Raw genomic sequence first — 24,092 nt, forward strand, 5'->3', positions numbered from 1 at the left:
GGTTTGTCTCTCTCCTGATCCCATCTTGTTTCATTTTTTCCCTTGCTACCCCCCATAACCCTCGGCCTGCCTCTCAAATTCCTCATATCAGAGAGATCATATGATAATTGTCTTTCTCTGATTGATCTATTTCACTAAGCGTAATACCCTCTAGTTCCATCCATGTTATTGCAGATGGCAAGATTTCATTTCCTTTGATGGCTGCATAGTATCCCATTGTATATATATACCACATCTTCTTTATTCATTCATCTGTTGATGGACATTTAGGTTCTTTCCATAGTTTGGCTATTGTGGACAGTGCTGCTATAAACACTTGGGTGCATGTGCCCCTTCAGATCACTACATTTGTATCTTTGGGGTAAATACTCAGTAGTGCAATTGCTGGGTCATAGGGCAGTTCTATTTTCAACCTTTTGAGGAACCTCCATGCTATTTTCCAGAGTGGCTGCACCAGCTTGCATTCCCACCAACAGTGTAGGAAGGTTCCCTTTTCTCCACATCCTTGCCAACATCTGTCATTTCCTGACTTGTTAATTTTAGCCATTCTGACTTGTGTGAAGTGGTATCTCACTGTGATTTTGATTTGTATTTCCATGATGCTGAGTGATGTGGAGCACTTTTTCATGTGTCTGTTGGCCATACAGATGTCTTCTTTGCAGAAATGTCTCTTCATGTCTTCTACCCATTTCTTGATTGGATTATTTATTCTTTGGGTGTTGAGTTTGATAAGTTCTTCATAGATTTTGGATACTAGCCCAAATCTATGGATGTCATTTGTGAATATCTTCTCCCATTCTGTCAGCTGTCTTTTGGTTTTGTTGACTATTTCCTTTGCTGTGCAAAGGTTTTTGATCATGATGAAGTCCCAGTAGTTCATTTTTACTCTTGCTTCCCTTGCCTTTGGTGATGTTTCTAGGAAGAAGTTACTGCTGCTGAGGTCGAAGAGGTTGCTGCCTGTGTTCTCAAGGATTTTGATGGATTCCTGTCTCACATTGAGGTCTTTCATCCATTTTGAGTCATTTTGTGTGTGTGGTGTAAGGAAATGGCCCAGTTTCATTCTTCTACATGTGGCTGTCCAATTTTCCCAACACCATTTGTTGAAGAGACTGTTTTTTTTTTTTTTTCTTCCCCATTGGACATTCTTTCCTGCTCTGTCGAAGATTTGTTGAGCATAGAGTTGAGGGTCCATGTTTGGGCTCTTTGTTCTGTCCTTCAATCTATGTGTCTGTTTTTGTGCCAGTATCATACACCTTGATGATTACAGCTTTGTAATAGAGCTTGAAGTCCAGAATTGTGATGCCACCTGCTTTGCTTTTCTTTTTCAACATTCCTCTGGCTATTCCTGGTCTTTCTGACTCCATATAAATGTTAGGATTATTTTTTCTATTTCTTTGAAGAAAATGGATGGTATTTTGATAGGAATTGCATTAAATGTGTAGATTGCTTTAGGTATCATAGACATTTTCACAATATTTGTTCTTGCAATCCATGAACATGGAACATTTTTCCATTTCTTTGTGTCTTCTTCAATTTCTTTCATGAGTATTTTATAGTTTTCTGAATACAGATTCGTTGTCTCTTTGGTTAGGTTTATTCCTAGGTATCTTATGGTTCTGGGTGCAATTGTAAATGGGATTCACTCCTTAATTTCTCTTTCTTCTGTCTTGCTGTCGGTGTATGGAGATGCAACTGATTTCTGTGCACTGATTTTATATTCTGACACTTTACTAAATTCCTGTATGAGTTCTAGCAGTTTTGGAATGCAGTCTTTTGGGTTTTCAACATAAAATATCATTTCATCTGCAAAGAGCGAGAGTTTGACTTCTTTTCCAATTTGGATGCTTTTAGTTTCTTTTTGTTGTCTGAATGCTGAGGCTAGGACTTCTGGTACTACGTTGAATAGCAGTGGTGATAGTGGACATCCCTACTGTGTTCTTGACCTTAGGAGAAAAGCTTTCAGCTTTTCCTCATTGAAAATGATATTTGCTGTGGGTTTTCCATAGATGGCTTTGATGATATTGAGGTTTGTACCCTCTATCCTTATACTTTGAAGAGTTTTGATCAAGAAAGGATGCTGTACTTTGTCAAATGCCTTTTCAGCATCTATTCAGAGTATCATATGGTTCTTGTTTTTTCTTCTATTAATGTATTGTATCACATTGATTGATTTCCGGATGTTGAACCAACCTTGCAGCCCAGGAATAAATCCCATTTCATTATTGTGAATAATCGTTTTAATGTAGTGTTGAAATCTATTGGCTAGTATTTTGGTGAGAATTTTTGCATTCGTATTAATCAAGTATATTGGTCTGTAATTCTCCTTTTTGATGGGGTCTTTGGTTTTGGGATCAAGGCAATGCTGGACTAAAAAATGAGTTTGTTAGCTTTCCTTCCATTTCTATTTTTTGGAGCATTTTCAGGAGAATAGGTATCAATTCTTCTTTAGATGTTTGGTAGAAGTCCCCTGGGAAGCCGTCTGGTCCTGGGCTCTTGTTCGCTGGGAGATTTTTGCTGACTGCTTCAATCTCCTTACTGGTTATGGCTGTGTTCAGGTTTTATATTTCTTCCTGGTTCAGTTTTGTTAGTTTATATGTCCCTAGGAATGCATCCATTTCTTCCAGATTGTCAAATTTTATGGGGTAGAGTTGCCCATAATATGTTCCTATAATTGTTTGTATTTCTTTGGTGTTTGTTGTGATCTCTCCTCTTTGATTCATGATTTTATTTATTTGGGCCTTTTCTCTTCTTTTTGATAAGTCTAGCCAGGGGTTTATCAATCTTATTAATTCTTTCAAAGAACCAGCTCTCAGTTTCGTTGATTTGTTACTGTTCTTTTGGCTTCAATTTCATTGATTTCTGCTCTGATCTTTATGATTTCTTTTCCCCCGCTGGGTTTAGGCTTTTCTTTGCTGTTCTTTCTCCAGCTCCTTTAGGTGTAGGGTTAGGTTGTGTACTTGAGACCTTTCTTGTTTCTTTAGAGAGGCTTGTATGCTATATATTTTCCTCTCAGGACAGCCTTTGCTGTTTCCCAAAGATTTTGAACAGTTGTGGTTTCATTTTCATTTTCATTCATGTTGACATGAATTTTTTAAAAAATTCTTTAATTTCCTGGTTGACCCATGCATTCTTTAGTAAGATGCTCTTTAGCCAGTATGTATTTGAGTTCTTTCTAAGTTTCCTCTTGTGATTGAGTTCTAGTTTGAATATTGTGGTCTGAAAATATGCAGGGAAATATCCCAATCTTTTGATAACAGCTGAGACCTGAATTGTGACCCAGGATGTGATCTTCTGGAAAATGTTTCATGTGCACTAGAGAAGAATGTGTATTCTGTTGCTTTGGAATGGAATGTTCTGAATATATCTGTGATGTCCATCTGGTCTAGTGTGTCATTTAAGGCCTTTATTTCCTTGTTGATCATTTACTTAGATGATCTGTCCGTTTTGGTGAGGCAGGTGTTAAAGTCCCCTACTATTATTGTATTATTGTCAATGTGTTTCTTTGATTTTGTTATTAATTGGTTTATATCATTGTCTATTCCCATGTTAGGGATATAGATATTTCAAATTGTTAGATCTTCTTATTGGACAGACCCTTTAGGTATGATATAGTGTCCTTCCTCGTCTCTTATTGTAGTCTTTGGCTTAAAATCTAATTTATCTGATACAAGGATTGACACCTCAGCTTTCATTTGATGTTCATTAGATAAAATAGTTTAAAAATGTTAAAATAGGAAATAAGAAAGGTTAAAAAAATAGAGTGAGAAAAAAATTAAATTAAAAAAAATTAAACTTTATTGGGGAGGGTATGTGCTTTGATGAGTGCTGTGAAGTGTGTAAACCTGGTGATTCACAGACCTGTACCCCTGGGGATAAAAATATATGTTTATAAAAAATAAAAAATTAAAAAAAAAATAAAGTGCCAGATATACCATGAAAAAAAAATTAAACTTTAAAAGACTAAAGGATCATGAGAAAAAACCATAAATTTATGTTGCTTCCTCCTAACTCGGGAGTTCTGCTGTTCTCATTGATTGGTGAACTTGGTCTTGGCTGGATATTCTTGCTGATCTTCTGGGGGATGGGCCTGTTGCAGTGTTTCTCAAATGTCTTTGCCCAAGGCAGAATTGCACTGTCCTTACCGGTGGCCAGGCTAAGTAATCTGCTTGGGTTCACTCTCAGTAGCTTTTGTCCCCTGAACACTTTTCTTACAGCTTTGGAGGATGGGAATGAGGATGGCGGCCTCCAAATCTCTGGCCCATAGGAACCAAGAGCTCAGGGCCCCACTCCTCAGTGCACCCTCAGAGAAAAGCAGTCAATCAATCCCATCTCCCTGGTCTCTGGCCCTACTTTGAGCTCACTGAGCCTGTGACTGAGAGTTTCTATCTCTGGTGCATGGCCCTGTTTGGACTCCAAACCCAACAATTTCCTGCTGCATGCTCCCATGCTGCTGCTCCCAGTGGAGGAAGAGGGGCTCTCACTGGAACCTCCACTTGTGGGGTCCCTGCTTGAAGACCAGTGGTCTAACTGTGCCTTGGATCATGGTTTAAGGTAACACTGAGCTGAGAGTGCACTCCTGGGTTCTGTCTCTGCAGCCTGCTTCCCTGCTCCAATACCCGGGAGCTCTGCCACACTCAGGCACCCCCAGTCTTTCTGTGACCCTTGGGGTCCTGACACCACACTGTCCCCATGAGGACTCCACCCCACTTTTAGCCTCTGGAGCGACATCCCTCAGTGGAGCAGACTTCTAAAAGTTCCTATTTTGAGCTCTGCTGCTCTCTCACTTGCTGTGAGCCAGCTCCTCCCCCTGTGGTCTGTCTTCCCATTGCTTCACATTCACTTCTCCACATGTCCTACCTTCTGGAAAGTAGTCAATTTTTTGTTCCTAGAATTGCTGCTCTTCTCTTCTATCTCCTGTTGAGTTTTTAGGTGTTCAGAATGATTTGATAAACACCTAGCTGAACTCCTGGGACCTGATGATATTTCAGTCTCCTACTCCTCCACCATCTAACTCCCCTCACCCCCCTGGATCAAGTATTCTTAGCTGCATATTTTTATTATTTAGCACCCTGAATATATCATGCCAGTCCTTTCTGGCCTGCTATGTCTCTGTGGATATGTCTGCTGCCAGCCTAATGTTTCTACCTTTGTAGGTTATGGACCTCTTGTCCTGAGCTGCTTTCAGGATTTTCTCTTTGTCTCTGAGATTGGCAAGCTTCACTATTATATGTCGAGATATTGATCTATTTTTATTGATTTTCAAGAGGTGTTATCTTTGCCTCCTGAATGCCTGCTTCCACCCCCAGATTAGGGAAGTTCCCTGCTATAATTTGCTCCAGCATACGTTCTGCCCCCCTCTCTCTTTCCTCCTCTTATGGGAGCTTAACTATTCTAATACTCTTTCACCTGATTATATCACTTATCTTTTGAATCTTCCCATTGTGATTGAGTAGTTTATTTCTCTTTTTCTTGGCTTCTTTATTCTCCAACACTTGGTCTTCTATATCACTAATTCTCTGTTCTGCCTCATTTATTCTAGCAGTTAGAGCCTCCATTTTTTATTGCATCTTATTAACATCCTTTTTGATTTTGACTTGATAAGATTTTATTTCTTCAGAAAGGGATTCTCTAGTGTCTTCTATGCTTTTTTCAAACCCAACTAATATTTTATAATCATTATTCTGAACTCTACTTCTGACATCTTACTTACATCCATACTAATTAGGTCCCTGTCAATTGGTACTACCTCTTGTTCTCTTTTTTTGTGGTGAGATTTTTTGTGTTGTCATTCTACCCAGAGAAGAATAGATGAATGATAGAACAAAATGCTAAAATGGCAAAACTGCCCCAGAGAAATATACACTAAACAAACCAGAAGAGACCTGAAACAAACAACATATATATATATATATATATATGTTGTTTGATAGGAGATATATATATGTCTCTCTCTCTCCTCCTATCAAACAACATATATATATTGTATATAAATTGTAAAGAAGGAAAAGGAGGTATGTGTATATATATATGTGTGTGTGTGTGTTTATATTATATATTATATGTATTATATATTATATATAATAAATTTATAATATATTTTATTTTATGTATTTATATGTTAACTCATATTATAAATTATAATATACATCATAAAATTATCTATATTATATTATGTAATTTTTATATATCTTGATATATAATATACAAAATAGATTCAAAAATAAAATACATTGAAATGATAGAATGTAACTATAAAGATGAAAATTATAAAAGACTTAAAAAAAGAGAATATAATCAGGTAGGTAAAGACAACAAGGCAGTATACTAGATTCTGTATGTATTTTGGTCTGTTTGTTAGAAGAAACTGTATTCCAAAATTGTAAAGAAAGAAAAACTTATGTATATATCATTTCCATTCAGCATGAATAACTTCTTTTAGTAAAATTTTTAAAATAGTAAATCTACTAAAAATGAATTAGCTTAGTTTTTCTTCATATGAGAATATTTTTATTCCCTTTAATGCCTGAAGGATATTATCATTGGGTATAGGACTCTAGGTTTACAGCTTTTTCTTTCAGTATTTTTTAAAAAAGATTTTATTTTTGGGGGCACCTGGGTGGCTCTGCCTTTGGCTCAGGTCATGGTCTCAGGATCCTGGGATCTAGCCCCACATCAGGCTCTCTGCTCAGCAGGGAGCCTGCTTCTTCCTCTCTCTCTGCCTGCCTCTCTACCTACTTGTAATCTCTGTCAAATAATTAAATAAAATCTTAAAAAAAAAAGATTTTATTTTTAAGCAATTTTTATACCTAATGTGAGGCATGAACGTACAATTCTGAGATCAGGAGTCCCATACTCCATTGACTGAGCCAGGCAGATGCCCCTCTTTAAGCACTATAAAATTTTATTTCTTTACTTCTGGATTCCACAATTTCTGATGAGAAATCTGATATTATTCAAATCATAAAATGAATTGTTTTTCTCTAGTTGCTTTCAAGTTACTTGTCTTTAGTTTTTGGCAGCTTGATTTGATTATTTTGGGAGTAGATTTTTTGAGTTTATTCTATTGAGATACATGGTGCTGCTTGAATCTTTTTGCCAAATTTGTAGGGTTTTTTTGGCCACTATAACTTCAAATATTTGTTCTCCACCACACTTTTTCCTGTCCTTCTGAGACTCCACTGACACAAATGTCAGCCCTCTTTCATATTGCCCCACAGGTGTTTGAGACTCTGATCATTCTGTTTTTCCTCTGGTTGTTCAGATAATTTCTATTGATCTATCTTCAAATTTATAAACTCTTCCTCTAATGATTCCATTCTACTATTGAGCCTGTCTGGTAAGTTTTTTTCTTTTTTTTTCCTTTGGTTATTATATTTTTGAGCTTTAAAATTACCATTTGATTCCTCTTTATGTCTTTTATGTCATTTTCTATCTTTCTATTAATTTCAAAAATGTTTTTCTTTGTATGTTGGAGCATTTTTATAATAGTTGCTTTGAAGTCTTTATCAGAAAGTTCCAACATCTTTGTCATCTTGGTTATGTTGGCATCTATTGATTGTTTTTTCCAAAGCAGATTGAGATTTTCTCGGTTCTTCATATATGAAGTGATTTGAATTAATATCATGGACATTTTGAATATTAAGTTATGAGACTGTGGATCTTAACTCCTATGGAAAATGTTGACTTGTTTTTGTAGAAATTTGACTCAGTTTGGTTCAGGCTACAAGTTTCAATCAGTTTTCTATGTTTAGTAGTTTCAATGTCAGTTTGTTTTTCACAGCCTTTACAGTACTATTCAGATATGTGGGACATCCAGTAGCCCACCTGGGACCTAGATGGTGGTTTATCCTGGAGTTCAGTTCTCAGAATTTATGTTATACTGTTTAGTATCAAATCCATGTAGCTCAGGGTGAACCCAGTGTTATGAAGTTACTTTCCTGAGCTGCTCCCCACTTCACAATTTACTTGGTGCTTTATAGTCTCCTAGAGCTCCTTTAAATAATGTTAGATTTGGTTCTGATGCAGCTGAATTACTTGGAATCAGTTTGGTCCTTTTGAAGCTTGCTTTTTAAAGCTTTTTAATGATGATCACATAGCTGCTTTTAGGCTAACTTAGCTCTACTACTAAGGCAGCATTCTTCAGATGAGTCTACTGGAGGCCCCATGTATTATATGATCTTTCTTCTCTGGTTGATGGGATCAGAAATCATTCTCAATTCTCAGGGAGCTACAGGAATTGTACTAACTACAATTTTCTGGTAATTCTCTCCTTGTCTTTGGGTAGTATCTTCTCATGTATGTGCAGATTAATACTCAGCCAAAGAGTTAATGCTAATCTCCAGAACTCAGCAGTTCTTTCTTCTTTGGCACTCTACTCCCATATTCTAGATTCTTTAGCCTTCCTCATATCTCTCTTATCTTATCTCTCTTTCCTCTACTCATTCAGACCAGCATGCTCTGTTCAGGTTTTACTCTCTTATGCTATGACATGGAAACTACTTCCAGACAGTAAGCTGGTACAGTTGTAGGGTTTCTAGCTTGTTTCCCTTCTTTAGAGGATTATATAATCCTGTGCTACTTATTGTCCAATGTATGAAAACATTTTCATCCCACATAAATTGTCCAATTTTTTAAGTTTTGAGGGTAAAGTTGGTCTCTATTGCAGTGTCTTAGCCCAAAGCAGAAGTGTCAAAGACTTTTTTTTTATCCATTCACTAGCCTATTTCTTTTTGATAGAACTTAGAGATCCATGTCACCATCTTTAAAGTTTTCTAAACTTTTTACACCTACAACTAATACAATGTTATATGTCAATTTAAAAAAATGAATTAATTTTAAAAAAGATTTCCAGACATCGAAAATCCAAATATTTTCATTTTTCATTTTAAAACACACTAAAGTTTTAATTTTAATTTTAATTTTTCTAAGTGAAATTTTAATTTTTCTAGGTGAAATGACTTCTTAGTCAAGATTACTGCTACTCTGTTGAAGTTTCTTGTTTTTCTTTGACTTTACTTGATGATCTCATAGAGTTGTTTTGATGACCAAGTAGTATAACATTTGAAATTCTTTAAAATGTGTTATTCAAATGTGACATACTATTCTGAGCCATCAGGTGAACTTTATAAATGAAGCCCTAGTGAGATATTATATTAATTTTTTCTAGAAATGTTATTTTATATACAGTTATTTCCCCCCCACAAGTACTGAGAATCTTTAGAAGAGTAAATATTTGTATTCTGATTTTATAAATAAAAATTTCCACACTAAACTTCCTTTTAGTTTGGTTTGCCAATAACTAAGGGAATTGTAGCTATATTGACACATCAGCCTATTATCTTTCAAACTTGACAAAGAGTGGGAAATGAGAACTATGTACTTTAGGAGGCTGTCACTTTTTGATTTAGTGTAATTTTGAATAGCTTTGGATGGAGAAACTTAAATCTATTAAACCAGAAGATTATATTTAACCTAGTTAATAGTTCAGTCTTTTGGTTATTACCTCTGTAATTTTTAAAACATATTTATTTTATATTTAAGCAACTGATAATTTGTTGAAGAGCTTAAATGAGGTCTTAGTTATTTAAAAAAAAAAGCTATTTCAAATTTTGCAGGTAAATGAAATAATTAACTATGTTTCTCTTGCTTAGCAATTATGGAATGGTCAGCCTTGGATGAATCTACTTCTAACAGAAAGTTATCAAATATTTCAAAATGCTATCTCCAGTATAGGAAGAAAAGTGCTTTATCTTCCAGACTATTTGAACCATCATTATTCCCGAAGTTAAATGGAAAAAACCTCCAATATCATAAAATTATGGAGGATAATGATTACCTTGAATATAAAAGATCAAAAAATCCTTTGCAAATAAAAAAATTCCCAAGTGGGATTGATAGCAGCAATATAGGATTCCAGGAACTATATTCAAAGGATGGCATAAACTTTAAGAAACATTCAGAGAAGATTGAAATTCATGACTCAAAGTCTATACCACATAACTTGAAGAAGATTACAGGCCTCAAAAAGTCTCTGGATAAAAGTGATATATTTAGGATCCCCAGACTTCAGAAGCCAGATGTGAGAAGGCATTCTAGCCCCCTAAAACAGGTTTCATCAAAGGAAAAAACTGCAATGAATGCTCTGGGTCAGTATCTTATATGTAAGTCAAAATCTAGGTCCTTGAGTTCTTGAGTTATCAAAGAAATGAGCTGAATTAATCAGTTATTAGATAGTTGTATGCATTTCAGTTGTCAGTACTTTTGAGTAACTGCCACTTCTGGTCTATTAGGCTAATGCATATAACACTGTGGTTTTGACCGTTGTGCTTTTCCAGATGCTCCCTTTTCCAGATTCCTAACTTTGACCAAGAAGCTTACTCAGTAATTAACCGGACTGACTCGAGTTCCCTAGAAAATAGAAGGCCTGTTTTCTTTTGGAAATGGTTATTTTATCATTTACTTAACAAAGTAGGTAGGAAGTCTATGTGAAATATTTGCTCAGGTTCCGTAATTTAAAGCTATGGTATCCATATCCCATATGATAAGATAATGCTTCAGATATTATTTCCTATGGATGTGGGAATATCAAGAGAAAATTAATATTATACATCTCAGCTGCCCTGGGCTTTATAGTCTTCTTCAAAGATAAGTAAGGCTTAAAAAGAAAAAAGATAAGATTTCCCAAATGATACATGTTTTTGTACTTCTGTGATACCTCTATCACAGAAGTACTGTGTATAGAACTTAATTAAATACTCCTTCCTGTAGTCCTTGACTGAAGTTACTTAAGTTATGTTTATTTTCTTTAAAGAAACATAGTGACCTTTTTATTGCACTTCATATTATGTGTAATTGTTAAAATGAGTGCTTAGTGAAATATTAATGATTCATACACAGTAATGCATGTTTTCAATAACTCAGTTGGAAAGGGAGTGTGCTCTATTAAGGAGGCACAACGATGTTTGTTTGAGTCCTTTACCAATGCCCTACTATTACTCTGTGCCTCATTCCTATTTCTGAGTTCTTTATATTCCAGGAAGAATTAAAAACCTATGAAATGTGTTAGCCTGAGTTAAAGAAATAGCCTAGAGTTAAAGGAATAATGGAATAGTAAGCATTTACCCAGTGAGTAGAGGACTGTGGAAGAAAGTGGTTATTTATCTTCCTGGTGTCACTAAAATCAAATCACCTACCATTGCCATGCTTCATGTTCTGTGTATAGAGAAGTGTGAAATATGGTATGATTTCCAAAATAAACTGATGGTAATTGAACGTCTATGAAATGTGACTGTCACTTGATTTACATTTTAAAAACATTTTTAACTTTTCATTTAAAAATAATTTTGAAATCATAATAATTACACAAAGATAAAGACATTTTTATATAATCTTCATCTAGTTTTCCCAGGTGTTAATGCACTGAACAAGGAAATTAACACTGATATAATATTATTTACTATTCTGAAGACCTTATTTGAATTTTTTCATTTGTCCCACAAATGTTCTTTTTTAAAAATTGACATACAATGTATTATTTGCCCCAGGGGTACAGATCTGTGAATCATCAGGCTAGACATTTCATAGCACTTACCATAGCACATACCCTCCCTATTCCAGCTGCCCTATCCCTCTCCCCTCCCCCAGCAACCCTCAGTTTGTTTCATGAGATATCTGGTTCAAGGTTTCATCCAGGATCTCAGATTACATTTAATTGTCATGTATCCTAAGTCTCCTCAGATCTGGGATAATTTCATGACCATGACACTTTTGAAGAGTATTGACTAGTTATTTTATATAATGTCCCTCATTTGGATTTTTCCTTGTATTTATTCATGAATAAGTTCAAGTTATACAGTTTTGGCTGGAATATCACTGAAGTGACATTGTGCCCATCTCAGTGCAGGATATCAGGGGGCTCATCATGGCCATGCATATCTGCTTCTAAAATGTTATGATTTTGAAGATTGTGAACGGAAAGTATGGTAGACCAGTGGACCACTGAGCATTATATGCAAACAATAAACCACAGAACACTATATCAAAAGCTATTGATGTACTACTATATGGTGACTAATGTAACATAATTAAAAAAAAACAAGGAGAAAACAATAAAGTGATGGGAAGGGCACGGAATCTCATTTTTTGCTTGGAATCCTAGAATTTGAACACATTAGTGTTATGATCTCTTGAATTCATATATTTTAATCAGAACCACGCAGCATTGGCTGAGCAACTTGAACAGGTTGTTCCTCCAAGAAAATAGTTCATAAATGCTTATAGAATTTTCAAGATTGTTTTCTGTTTGAACTACAAGGGAAATATTTACAACAGAAATATGAAGAAAAAGCAGTCCTGTGAAATAATAAGTAGATAAAACTTGATTTCTGATTACTAGATAAAGATTTTGGGTGCTAATTGTTGCTTAAGACACATAAATCCTGTAGCTGAATAGTACTTTACACTTTGTACATTTAGAAAACATCTGTGAAGCTATCCATAAACTCCAAGAGAATTACATTGCTGCAGAAGAACTTCAGTCCATTTTGCCTTCACTAGGAATTACTTTATCAGACAAAGAGCTCAAGAAGATTGTGACAGATACTACTCAGAATGGTGAGACTGATAATGCCAAACTTCTTGAGAAAATTAGGTAGTTTTATGGATAGTATTAAATGATGGAATAAGTTCATTCAACTAATAATGGAGCAGAATGGGCCATGCTAAAGAAGATTCTAAAAGAACAGATACAAAAATGGAAAATAGTATTTTTTAAAAAGTTGCTGGAAAGTCTGACCTAATGGATTGGTTTGGAGGAGCTAGGCCTTTTTATATCTCAATTGTTATGTTATGTGGGACTCCATGACTATCCCTTAGCTATACCTTCTAGTTTGGAACATGTACTTTGGAAGTCTGATCCAGTTGTAGGGAGGTTTAGGCAATAAAACTACAATATCCAAAGGGTACAAAAATCTCTGAGAAAATAGCCCAAGGATCCAAGAAGAAATCATTGGAGATTCCAAAATGGAGGAGGAGTGCTACAGCTAGGAATTTAGGGCTATGCTACTTAAACAAAAAGGCAGTCAGTTAGCATCTAGAAGATGTTAAATGGCATCTCCCAGTCACCAGCCTAAGTTCAAGGCAGAGTTTAAGTTTCCAGGAAGGGTTGTTGTATTAGAGAAGTTGTTTTATCATTAGGTAAGAACTGCCCATAGCAGAAGTTTAGTTGAGGAGAAGGCAGAGGCAACATTTTGGGAAAAGACTGACTTGGGAATGTCTTAGAAATGAATTCTTAGAACCTAAGCAAAATTTCCTAGCTAAGGTAAATAGAAAAGAAGATTTGTTTAAAAAAAAAAAATCTCAGGAATAGGTGCTACTAAAATTATTGAGCCCTTTCTTTTCTTTTCTTTTTTTTAAGATTTATTTATTGGACAGAGAGAAATCACAAGTAGGCATAGAGGCAGGCAGAGAGAGAGGGGGAAGCAGGCTCCCCACTGAGCAGAGAGCCCAATGCAGGACTTGATCTCAAGACCCCGAGATCATGACCCAAGCCGAAGGCAGAGGCTTAACCCACTGAGCCACCCAGGCACCTCTATTGAGCCCTTTCTGTTGCTTATCCGGATTGGTATGATCACTGTGGAGGCTTTGTACCTAAAAATAGAGAGTTATTTGGATCAGCTGGATGTAGGAGGTAGAGATGGGGACACTTGGGTCTGTAAGGAGTGGTTAGTTTTGTCAAGGTGTCTTAATGGGAAGCATATTGAGTGGGTTTTCATGATGGCATGAAATAGACACTAATTTCTCATGGTCCATCTGTATGGGCACTTTTCCTTTTTCCTGTATCTATCAACAACTGAGTACCTAACTCAGTCCATTGCACTTAATCATAGATATTTAAAAATTGTTAAGTAATTGTTGAAATGAACTGACCTAATTTAGAAAGACTCATCTAGGGAAACAAAATATGAAGACTCAATAGGATGATGATGAAGTGAAGGGGAAGTAATTCTTTCTTAGTTGTATTAAAAAACAAATTCACCGTTTATGCAAAAACATAATAATGCATAATCCAACTCTTTATTTTACAGAAAGTGGAATGGTGAACTTAGATGACTTTATGAATGCTCTTTCCATGGAGCAAAGTCCTCCTGAATATGATGGTAAGTGGGAAGTTTATTTTACAATGATTTGGAGGAAAGAAACAGGTTGAAAAGAGTTAGGTTCGACTGAACTGAGTTTGCTTTTTGGATAGATACTTAATAGTCCTGAAATTCTCAGGCAAGCCATTTGCCAGTTTGTTAAAGACTTGCCCTGTCAAGGTAATAATAGCTAACTTGCTTACCTCCCAGAGTTGTTATGTGGATTTTAAAAACTGTAAAGTACTACATAAATGTAGAGTAATAGTAAGGAAATGAGATGAGATAGGTAATTAGCTACATTCTTAGTAATTGATGGGTAATTTGATTTTTATTTATTTTTATACTTTTTTCCTTTATTTGTGAGAAAGAGAGAAAGAGAAAAAGACAGCACAAGCAAGGGGAGCGACAGGCAGAGAGAGAAGTAGGCTCCCCACTGAGCAAGGAGCCCATTGATGGGATGGTGCGGGACTCTATTCCAGGACCCTGGGATCACAACCTGAGCTGAGTCACCTAGGTGTCCCTGATTTTTAATTTTTTGTAAAGGACTTGTTTAAATGAAACATTGGTTTGGTTTGCCTTTGTTTTAGAGCATTTCTAAAAACAATTCTATTGATGTACAATTTACATACATAAAATTCACCTGTGCAATTTTTATGAAATTTACAAACATATAACTATAACTACAATCCAGTTTTTAAAAAATTTTTCCTTGCAGTGATTTTATTTTTTATACAAACAATTAAATATTTTTCAGCAAGATTAAAAAATAAAAGATAAGGCTTATTGTTTATATTTCCTTTCATATATTCATATGCTAAAGAAGAAAGATAAGCTTTTTGTTTCTTCCTAAAAGATTTCTCAGAGAAGGGAAAATTCATCCAAAGGAAAGATTTTCTATTATACTTAGATAAAAAGTCTCCTGTTGGGGCACCTGGGTGGCTCAGTGGGTTAAGCCTCTGCCTTTGGCTCAAGTCATGATCTCAGGGTCTGGGATTGAGTCCTGCATTGGGCTCTCAGCCTGCTTTCCCCTCTCTCTCTGTCTCTCTGCCTACTTGTGATCTCTGTCAAATAAATAAATAAATAAAATCTTTAAAAAAAAGTCTCATGTTAAAAGCTACTTCATCATTTGTCCTTTGTTTTTTTTTTTAATTTATTTTTTATTTATTTTCAGCATAACAGTATTCATTATTTTTGCACCACACCCAGTGCTCCATGCAATCTGTGCCCTCTCTAATACCCACCACCTGGTTCCCCCAACCTCCCACCCCCCTGCCACTTCAAACCCCTCAGATTGTTTTTTAGAGTCCATAGTCTCTCATAGTTCACCTCCCCTTCCAATATCCCCCAACTCCCTTCTCCTCTCTAACTCCCCATGTCCTCCATGCTATTTGTTATGCTCCACAAATAAGTGAAACCATATGATAATTGACTCTCTCTGCTTGACTTATTTCACTCAGCATAATCTCTTCCAGTCCTGTCCATGTTGCTACAAAAGTTGGGTATTCATCCTTTCTGATGGAGGCATAATACTCCATAGTGTATATGGACCACATCTTCCTTATCCATTCGTTCATTGAAGGCCATCTTGGTTCTTTCCACAGTTTGGCGACCGTGGCCATTGCTGCTAAAGACATTGGGGTACAGATGGCCCTTCTTTTCACTACATCTGTATCTTTGGGGTAAATACCCAGGAGTGCAATTGCAGGGTCATAGGGAAGTTCTATTTTTTTTTAAAGATTTTATTTATTTATTTGACAGACAGAGATCACAAGTAGGCAGAGAGGCAGAGAGAGAGAGAGAGAGAGAGGAGGAAGCAGGCTCCCTGCCGAGCAGAGAGCCTGATGCGGGACTCGATCCCAGGACCCCGAGATCATGACCCGAGCTGAAGGCAGCAGCTTAACCCACTGATCCACCCAGGCACCCTGGGAAGTTCTATTTTTAATTTCTTGAGGAATCTCCACACTGTTCTCCAAAGAGGCTGCACCAACTTGCATTCCCACTGACAGTGTAAGAGGGTTCCCCTTTCTCCACATCCCCTCCAACACATGTTTCCTGTCTTGTTAATTTTGGCCAATCTAACTGGTGTAAGGTGATAACTCAATGTGGTTTTAATTTGAATCTCCCTGATGGCTAGTGATGACACATTTTTTCATGTGTCTGATAGCCATTTGTATGTCTTCATTGGAGAAGTCTCTGTTCATAACTTCTGCCCATTTTTTGATATGATTGTCTTTTTAACCATAGCCTCTTTCTCTTCTTCTGGGACACAAGTGTTAGATTTTTTGTTTGTTTGTTTTTTGTTTTTGAGAGAGATAAAGGAGCAAGTGGGAGCATGACAGGGGGTTGGGGCAGAGGGATAGGGGTAAGCAGACTCCTGGCTGAGCAGGGAGCCTGATGACAAGCCTGATGGTGGCTTGATCCCAGGACCCTGAGATCATGACCTGAGCTGAATGAAGTCAGATGCTTAACCAAGTGAGCCATCCAGGTGCTCTCTTAGGTTGTTTTTATATTCCTACAGGTCTCTGAAATTATTCCTTTTGTTTTGTTTTGTCTTGTCAGTTTTCTGTGTTGTTCATGGGGTTATTTCTATTTCTGTTTCTTAGTTCATTGATACTTTCCTTTCTCTCCTCCCTTCAACTCTTGAGTCCATCTGCTGAGCTTTTTATTCTAGTTATTGTATTTTTTAGTTATGAAATTTACATTTGGACTTTGTTGGTGTGTTTTGGCTCTCTCAGTCTTCACATACTGGCCCTAAACAGGAAAGACCCTCACCGATCAGTCCAGCAGATATTCTCTGCGCCTCTATGGACTTTTTCCTTCCCCAGGCTCCAGGACTGACAAGACACATGCCAATTCTTAAAAAGCTGAAGTGCTGAATGCATGAATAAACTCTTTTCCTCTTTGGGGGCAGGGGTAGACTAAGAGTTGGGAATTTTTTTTATTAATTTTTTAAATTTATTTTCAGCATAACAGTATTCATTGTTTTTGCTCCACACCCAGTGAAAAGAACGGCTCTCTATACCCCAATGTTTATAGCGGCAATGGCCACGGTCGACAAACTGTGGAAAGGGTTGGGAATTTTAATTTGCTCTGTACTCAGCAGAAGGGAGGATCACTGGCATCTGCCAGCCCAAGCCACCACCTTTATTCATTCTAAAGAACTAGACTGTACTAGAATCATCAGAGCTCCAAGATTGGCAAGACAAGAGCCAGTCTTCTGAGAAGGCCTTTTGGAAAAGTTGGACTGGTGAATATGTGAACCAATGGCTCCTTTCCCTTGGGTGAAGCTGGGAGCTCTTCTGGATCATAAGTGTTGCACTGGGGGGCAGGCTCTCCAGCTTTTGCAGGAGGTTGTCCCAAATCTTACTGCCAGCTTCAGTGCATCTGGTTTTGCCTTCTCTTGGGCTGTAAGAACCTTTCAGTTAGTTTCTGATTTTTCACAAAGGGAATTTATTTTTGAATTTCTACTGAAGCAGTGTGTTAGACTTCCTATTGAACCATTATGCTGATGTCACTCGTCAGCTCTTTACTTTTAAATGAAAATTTCTTTCACTTTCACAAGATAGGAACATGTATCTTATACATAATTATGTATAAGAATCATTTTTTAAGAGTCATTTAATTCAGACATCATTTTGATCATTTCTTTGTTTAGCGTAATGATTTCCAGTGATTGCCTAAAATTGATTAACTCCGGATAACGGCTTTAATGCCCTCCATTTCCCAGCTTCCTCACCTTACCTATTCTAATCTATTAGGGAAAGTATTTGAATTTAATTTTTTCCAAAGTTTACATACACCCACCCCCACATCTGTCAGCCCCCTTAATAATGCTATATGTTTGCAAGTTATTTTAAGAAAGCTTTCATTGCAGTAAAAATTTATGTTTAAATTTAATGAATGGAATACTGCCCAAATTTGTGAGGCATATATTCAAAAGTTTTATAAAAAGGCATGTAGAATAGTTATTTCCAAGTAATAATACTTATATATACAGAAGATAAACCAAGATAAATTAACCAAAGACTGAGCCATAGAGTCAATGAAACCTTACCCCATTCATCATTTGGGATTGAGGGCTTTCTACTTCTATTTCTGCTACCGAGAAACATACTACAAGGAAATTTTAAATTATTAGAGAATTAAATGAGGAAATTATAAAATATTTTTGTTCCTATGTGTTCAAATTGCAATTGAATTGGCACTTCCTTAGATACAGAGACTATAGCAAAGTAGAATATGTTTTTGGCTCTGATTTTGTACCTTATTGGTTTTCAATACTATTAAAGATTCTGGTACTTCTTTTTATACATAACATTTCTGAAGTTCTTGTTTGTTAACTTAGTGTTAGAACTAAAATTCATCTTACTATTGGTGTTTTCTTTTTAACTTTTATATTTAATACTTAATAGCATATTGCATTATTTTCAGAGTTGACTGATGTCATTAAAGCTATTGATAAAATTAAAGATGAAAATATGGATTTGGAGGATCTGAATACTTGTCTTCAGGATTTTGGAGTTTACCTTTCTAAGCCAGAATTTGAGAAGATCACAGAGTTGACTGAAGCTAATGGTAAGTGATGTATTTTTAGGAAAACTGGGCTTACACATATGAAAGAGGGTTGCTTTGCTATTTTTCTCCTCAGAATTATGACTTTATTATTTTTATTAGAAAGAAAGGTCACTAAAATTAAACCAATACAGAAAAATACTCAGAAGTACAACAAAACACACAAAATCCGATTATCCAGAAATAACCAGTAATAACCATATTTTCAGACATTTTTTTCCTATAGGCAAACATGAAAACAAAAAGTAGGGTTTCTGATTTTGCTTTCTTACAAGATGGAGGTCAGGACAAAGGGTACTAAATGGGACAAAGTACTCTAGTATGTCAAAGCCTGCAATTCATAATGAAGGTACTAGTTTGACCCTTATAACTAGCTAACTTTGTTATAGTTATAAATAGCCAACTTTAATGAGTTTTAGCCTTATATCTTAGCAGCTACTTTTCTAAAGGGGATGATTGGTAGTCAAGTAGACAAATGGGTGGGGTTTTAGGTAAAATGGTAATAGACATGAATTGATAATATTTACAGCTAGGGTGAGAGTAAATGAGCTTTTATTACAATATATCTTTTACTTTGTGTATATATAAATTTTTCTATCATAAAAAGTAAAAAATAAAGTGAAAAAGAAATAGGAGCAAACCTATGAGAAAAAAATGGTAAGACTTAGTTAAAACATTGTATAATACCTAAATAAATGGTGATATATCCCATATTCATGGATTCAGAGACTCTAAACAGTCAGTTCTCCTAAATTATTTATCCAAAGCAATTCTGTTAAAACCTTGACATTTTTTTATGACTTAATTCTAATATCTGTATGCATGAACAAAAGCCAAGAATAGCTAAAACACTCTTGAGGGGGGTAAAAAAAACATGTATAGGGGTGTGTGAGTAGTGTTGAGTAGTATGTGAATAGTGTTGGAGGGAACTTTCTCTCCTGGATGTCAAAACTCATGTGAGAATGGCACAGAGATTGAGAAATTGATAGAACAGGATAAGAAACTTACAAATATATCCCCACATGCATATGAAAACATATATAATGAGGTGGCAGATCATGGGGGGGAGAACACCATTTAATAAATGGCGCTGGTATAATTAATTATTCAAATGCAAAAAATGAAATCAGATCCGTATCTGTGTATCATACTCAGTAATAATTTCCAGATGTGAAAAATAAAAGTTTTAGAAAAAGTGAAGAAAATTTTTCTGACTTACAGTTAGGAAAAATTATTTTTAAGATACAAAATCACTAACTAGAAAAGATTAGTAAGTTTGACTACACTTAAAGACTTTTCTTTATTAAAAGATAATATAAACAGAATGAAAATACAAGCCACAAATAGAGTGAAGATTACTTGCAATACTTGGAACCTCAAAAGATCATTGTGGAGAATATACTGGGAACCCCTATAAATTGACAACCCGATAGAAAAATGAATAAATTATAAGAACAGCCATTGCAAGATGAAGGAACACAAGTTGCTAATAATCATATGAAAAGACTCTCAACATCACTAGTAATCAGGGAAATGCAAAATTTAGGTCACAGTGAAATGTCTTTTTATACCCACTAGATTGGCAAAAATTGAGAAATCTGCTCATTTAATGGTTGGTAAGTAAGACAAAAGTGGTAAAGGAACTTTGAAAAACATTATGTAGTGTTTTGAATGATTTTCACACTTCATGACTTGGAAAATCAACGTTTAGCTATAGATCTCAGAAATCTCTTGCACTGATGTACAAGGAGACATGTTTAAGAATGTTCATGGCAGCACTGATCTTAATAGCAAATAAAAAAGAAAAGAAACATCATCAGTGATAGAATGGTTAAAGGTGTGCCCATTGGTACATAAAGAAATACTAATAGTCTGTACATTAGTGAAAACAATATACTATATGGGTGATTCTTGGAAATATAATATTGAATGAAAACAAGTCTCAGATTGCTCTAAGAATCTGATAATTTTTATCAAGTTGTAAAACAAAATTAAGGAATATTTTTTTATCCTGTTTAAACTTATATGTAAAAAACCAAGAGATTGGTAATACTGAAAAATTCAGCAATGCAGAGAGACAGTAGAAAGGAATTGAAAAAGCACAGAAGCGGGTGTAGTGGTATTAATAATGTTCTTCAAAGGGATGGTGGGTTCAGTGGTTCAGCTGAAACATATGTGTATCAAATAGACCTTACCAAAATAAGGGAATCTATTGCTTTAGAAAGTTCTGTGTTCCTGTTAATGAACATAAATCTTCATTAACTCTAACATTTCCCCAGAATTTTTTCAAATCGCATTTTTTTTTAAAGTCCCTAAATATTTGGCTAAGAACACAAAGTGATTTGGTGCTCTTTAAAGTAAACTTTTCGAAGTTAATCTTGGGAATAGGACAATAGGCTGTACCTTATCTTTTATAGATTAGAATAATAATTTTTTAAGTGGGATAAGCAAAGGTGTAGAATTATCAAAAGCTCATTATATTTATGTAAAACCCTTAAAGTGGCATTAGAAAATTCTTGGAAATTTTTTATCCATTCCAATATTGGGAGATTATATATAATCAAGTAGAGATATTTTCTAAGTATAAAATGACTATTAAAGTGTTTAATAGTTTCAACAGTATACTAGAATAAAGATAGCAGTGTGAATGGTAGCCTGATATGGAAGAAAACAGAAGTCAAGAGAGCTCCCTTCTAATCTCTGATCTTCTATTTCCTTTTGTGACCTGGGAAAAAAGTCATGATATCATGTATAAGTGTTTTTTCTAAAACATACTAGTTCTTCACCCACATTAGTGAGTTATTGCAAAGCCAAGGCAAGGTAATATAACTTAAAATTAAAAATGTTGTGCACTTGTGACTAGAAGGATTTTGATTAATTTTCCTGGCAATTTTCAGCATTTACTTTTTTCCTGTAAGTTGAATTGCTTTTCCCTCTTATAACCATATATTTTTAGTGATATTAGCTGATGGCTCTAATTATATTATCTCCCTAAATAGAGAATTTATTTTACATAATTCAATATTTGTCTTAATAATTTAATACTTGAAGATACTGAAAAAAATGTTCTTTTCCCTTTTAGAAACAAAAAAGGCAAATTTTAAGGAATTTGTTGATACAATGTTGACCAATACGGAACGCTTCTCTGAAAAATTATGTATGTAAAACCATCATTTTTTGTGCTTTTAGTGGATTAAATGGTGTGATAGATTTTAGAAGAATATAATTTACAAAAAGACATCCTATGGTTCATCAGGCAAATAAACGCCTGGCTTACTGCTGATATGTTTGGCCTTAATCTTCTCCAGTAACGATCCCTAAATCCAGAATGACTTCTCTGTGCAAATTAGTTGAAAATTATCATAATCTCACACTTTTTATAGAGAGTTAGAAATGCATATATAAAATTCATTTTGGGAAGAGTTAAATGTCTTCCCAATTTGGGGAAGTGATGCCATCTAGTGACTACAGTTGAGTACTAATACGCAGATTTTCTATTTAAAGCTGTATTTGTTTTCATCTTCCAATTTATTCAGTAACTTTTCTTGAGCCACTGTTATGTATCAGACTTTATGTTAAGTTGTATGGTAAGCTGAGAAAGACATTCTTTGCCATTCAGAAGCTCACTCTAAAGAAATATAAGGTCATATATGTGTATTTTAAAAATTGGGGTTACGGGCACCTGGATGGCTCAGTCTATTAAGCATCTGACTCTTGATCTCAGCTTCGGTCTTGATCTTGGGGTCATGAGTTCAAGACCCACATTGGACTCTATGCTGGGTGCGGAGCCTACTTTAAAAAAATGGGGTTAAAAGTAGCATTATGTTATTTTGTGCTTAAGTAATACTGCATTTTAAGTAAGTTATTTTACCTTAAAATATAAATCCATTTAATTTGTTTTCTATACAAGGAAACAATAGATTAATTGAATGAAGAGATTATTTGCATTGTTAATGAATTTTTCCTAGGAATTTCAGTTTCATGGAGATAAAAATTTTATTAGCACATATTCATATCTGTAGTTAAATTTCCTTTCTCATTCTTAATATTGCACATTTATGTTTACTGATTTTCCTCTTTTCTTCGTTTGATTGCTCATATATTCATCAGACTGCTTATTGGTTTTGTATACTTCATTGGGACCTTCCATCCATTTCCCCCTCTACTTCTCCTTTCCCACCAGTCTCTTCCTGTTCTCAATTTTCTTTCTTATTCGGCTTAAAAAATCTCTCTGGTCTGTGTGTCTCAAATACCCTAAATTCTCTTGCCCCTTTGTTATACCCAGCTGACAAAGCTCCCAACCCTGCTTTCTCCTTGTGGATGACAGCATTTCTAGAGAAAATTACACCGCCGAGCAGATTGAATAGAGTTCCACTATAAAGTCTTGATCAACACTGTCTGCTGACCCTTGACATTACCTAGAAATTACGAAATTGTTCCTCCCCAATTAGCTTATATTTTTTCACTCTCTGAAGTAACTATTTAAAATCTCCATCTCTCAAACTTCCATTCCTACCCCAGTGTCTACCCTTCTTACATTTAGCAGATAACTTTGATTTTATAGGGAAAATAGAAAGCCTGTCTCTATTTTGAGGACATTGAGATATTTCCAAATATATTCTTTTAAACATTTTAAAGTTTTTCTTTTTCATATTTAAGTCTTTAATTCACCTGGAATTGATCTTTAAGTATGGAGTGAAATTGGGATCCAATTTGGTTTTTTTCCATAAGGATAATTAGCTATGACAGTTTTATGTTAATTCTCTTTTTCAAATTTATGTATTATACAAATCATTTGATTTGAAACTCAACATAGCCTTGGGATTTAGGTTATTGTTGGAGATTTATTCCCCCTATTCATGCCTCAGGCAGAGAACAGCTTTCTTCTTGAATTCCTAAAAAGGTGACCAGAGTGTTTTTAGTTATAATTTTTAGCATGGAAGACTTTCCAGGGTGCTAGTTTTGAGTAGGCATCTCAGTTATAATTCTAGATAGATCACATCTGTACCACATAACAATAATAGTTACTACTAGTACTCATATTTATTGAATGCTTACTATGTGCCAGTACTCTTCTAAATACTTTTTATTTATTAAGTCATTTGGTTTTCATATCGACTCTATTATTATTTTTTATTTTATGGATGTGAAACCATGGCATGGAGGTTAAAAAAGTCATGTAACTAGTCTGTGATAGAGTTAAGATTAGAACTCAAGTGAAGCTTATGCTCTTAACTTCTGTATTATACCAGCTGACTGGTATGGCATCAGCTTAGGCACACACATAAATCATATTTCTTCCCCGTTTCTGGTATCTGATGATTTCCCTTTCTGTTGAGCTTAGCATTCCATTGTTTAGGCCCTGAAGTTAGGAATCATTCTTGA

General features: G+C 35.2%; 1 protein-coding gene across 1 annotated transcript in view; it reads left to right on the forward strand.

Annotated features, from left to right (window-relative positions):
- EFCAB13 (EF-hand calcium binding domain 13) overlaps positions 1 to 24,092 on the forward strand; it is a 129,784-nt gene that overhangs the window by 53,580 nt on the left and 52,112 nt on the right. Inside the window, exons 11-15 of the mRNA XM_082706479.1 lie at positions 9,651 to 10,145; positions 12,475 to 12,612; positions 14,085 to 14,156; positions 18,567 to 18,710; positions 21,790 to 21,864. Of these exons, the coding sequence (XP_082562605.1) occupies positions 9,651 to 10,145; positions 12,475 to 12,612; positions 14,085 to 14,156; positions 18,567 to 18,710; positions 21,790 to 21,864 (924 nt within the window). The remainder of the gene's footprint in view (positions 1 to 9,650; positions 10,146 to 12,474; positions 12,613 to 14,084; positions 14,157 to 18,566; positions 18,711 to 21,789; positions 21,865 to 24,092) is intronic.

Source organism: Mustela nivalis (genome assembly GCF_964662115.1).
Source record: "Mustela nivalis genome assembly, chromosome: 17".
NCBI lineage: Eukaryota > Metazoa > Chordata > Mammalia > Carnivora > Mustelidae > Mustela > Mustela nivalis.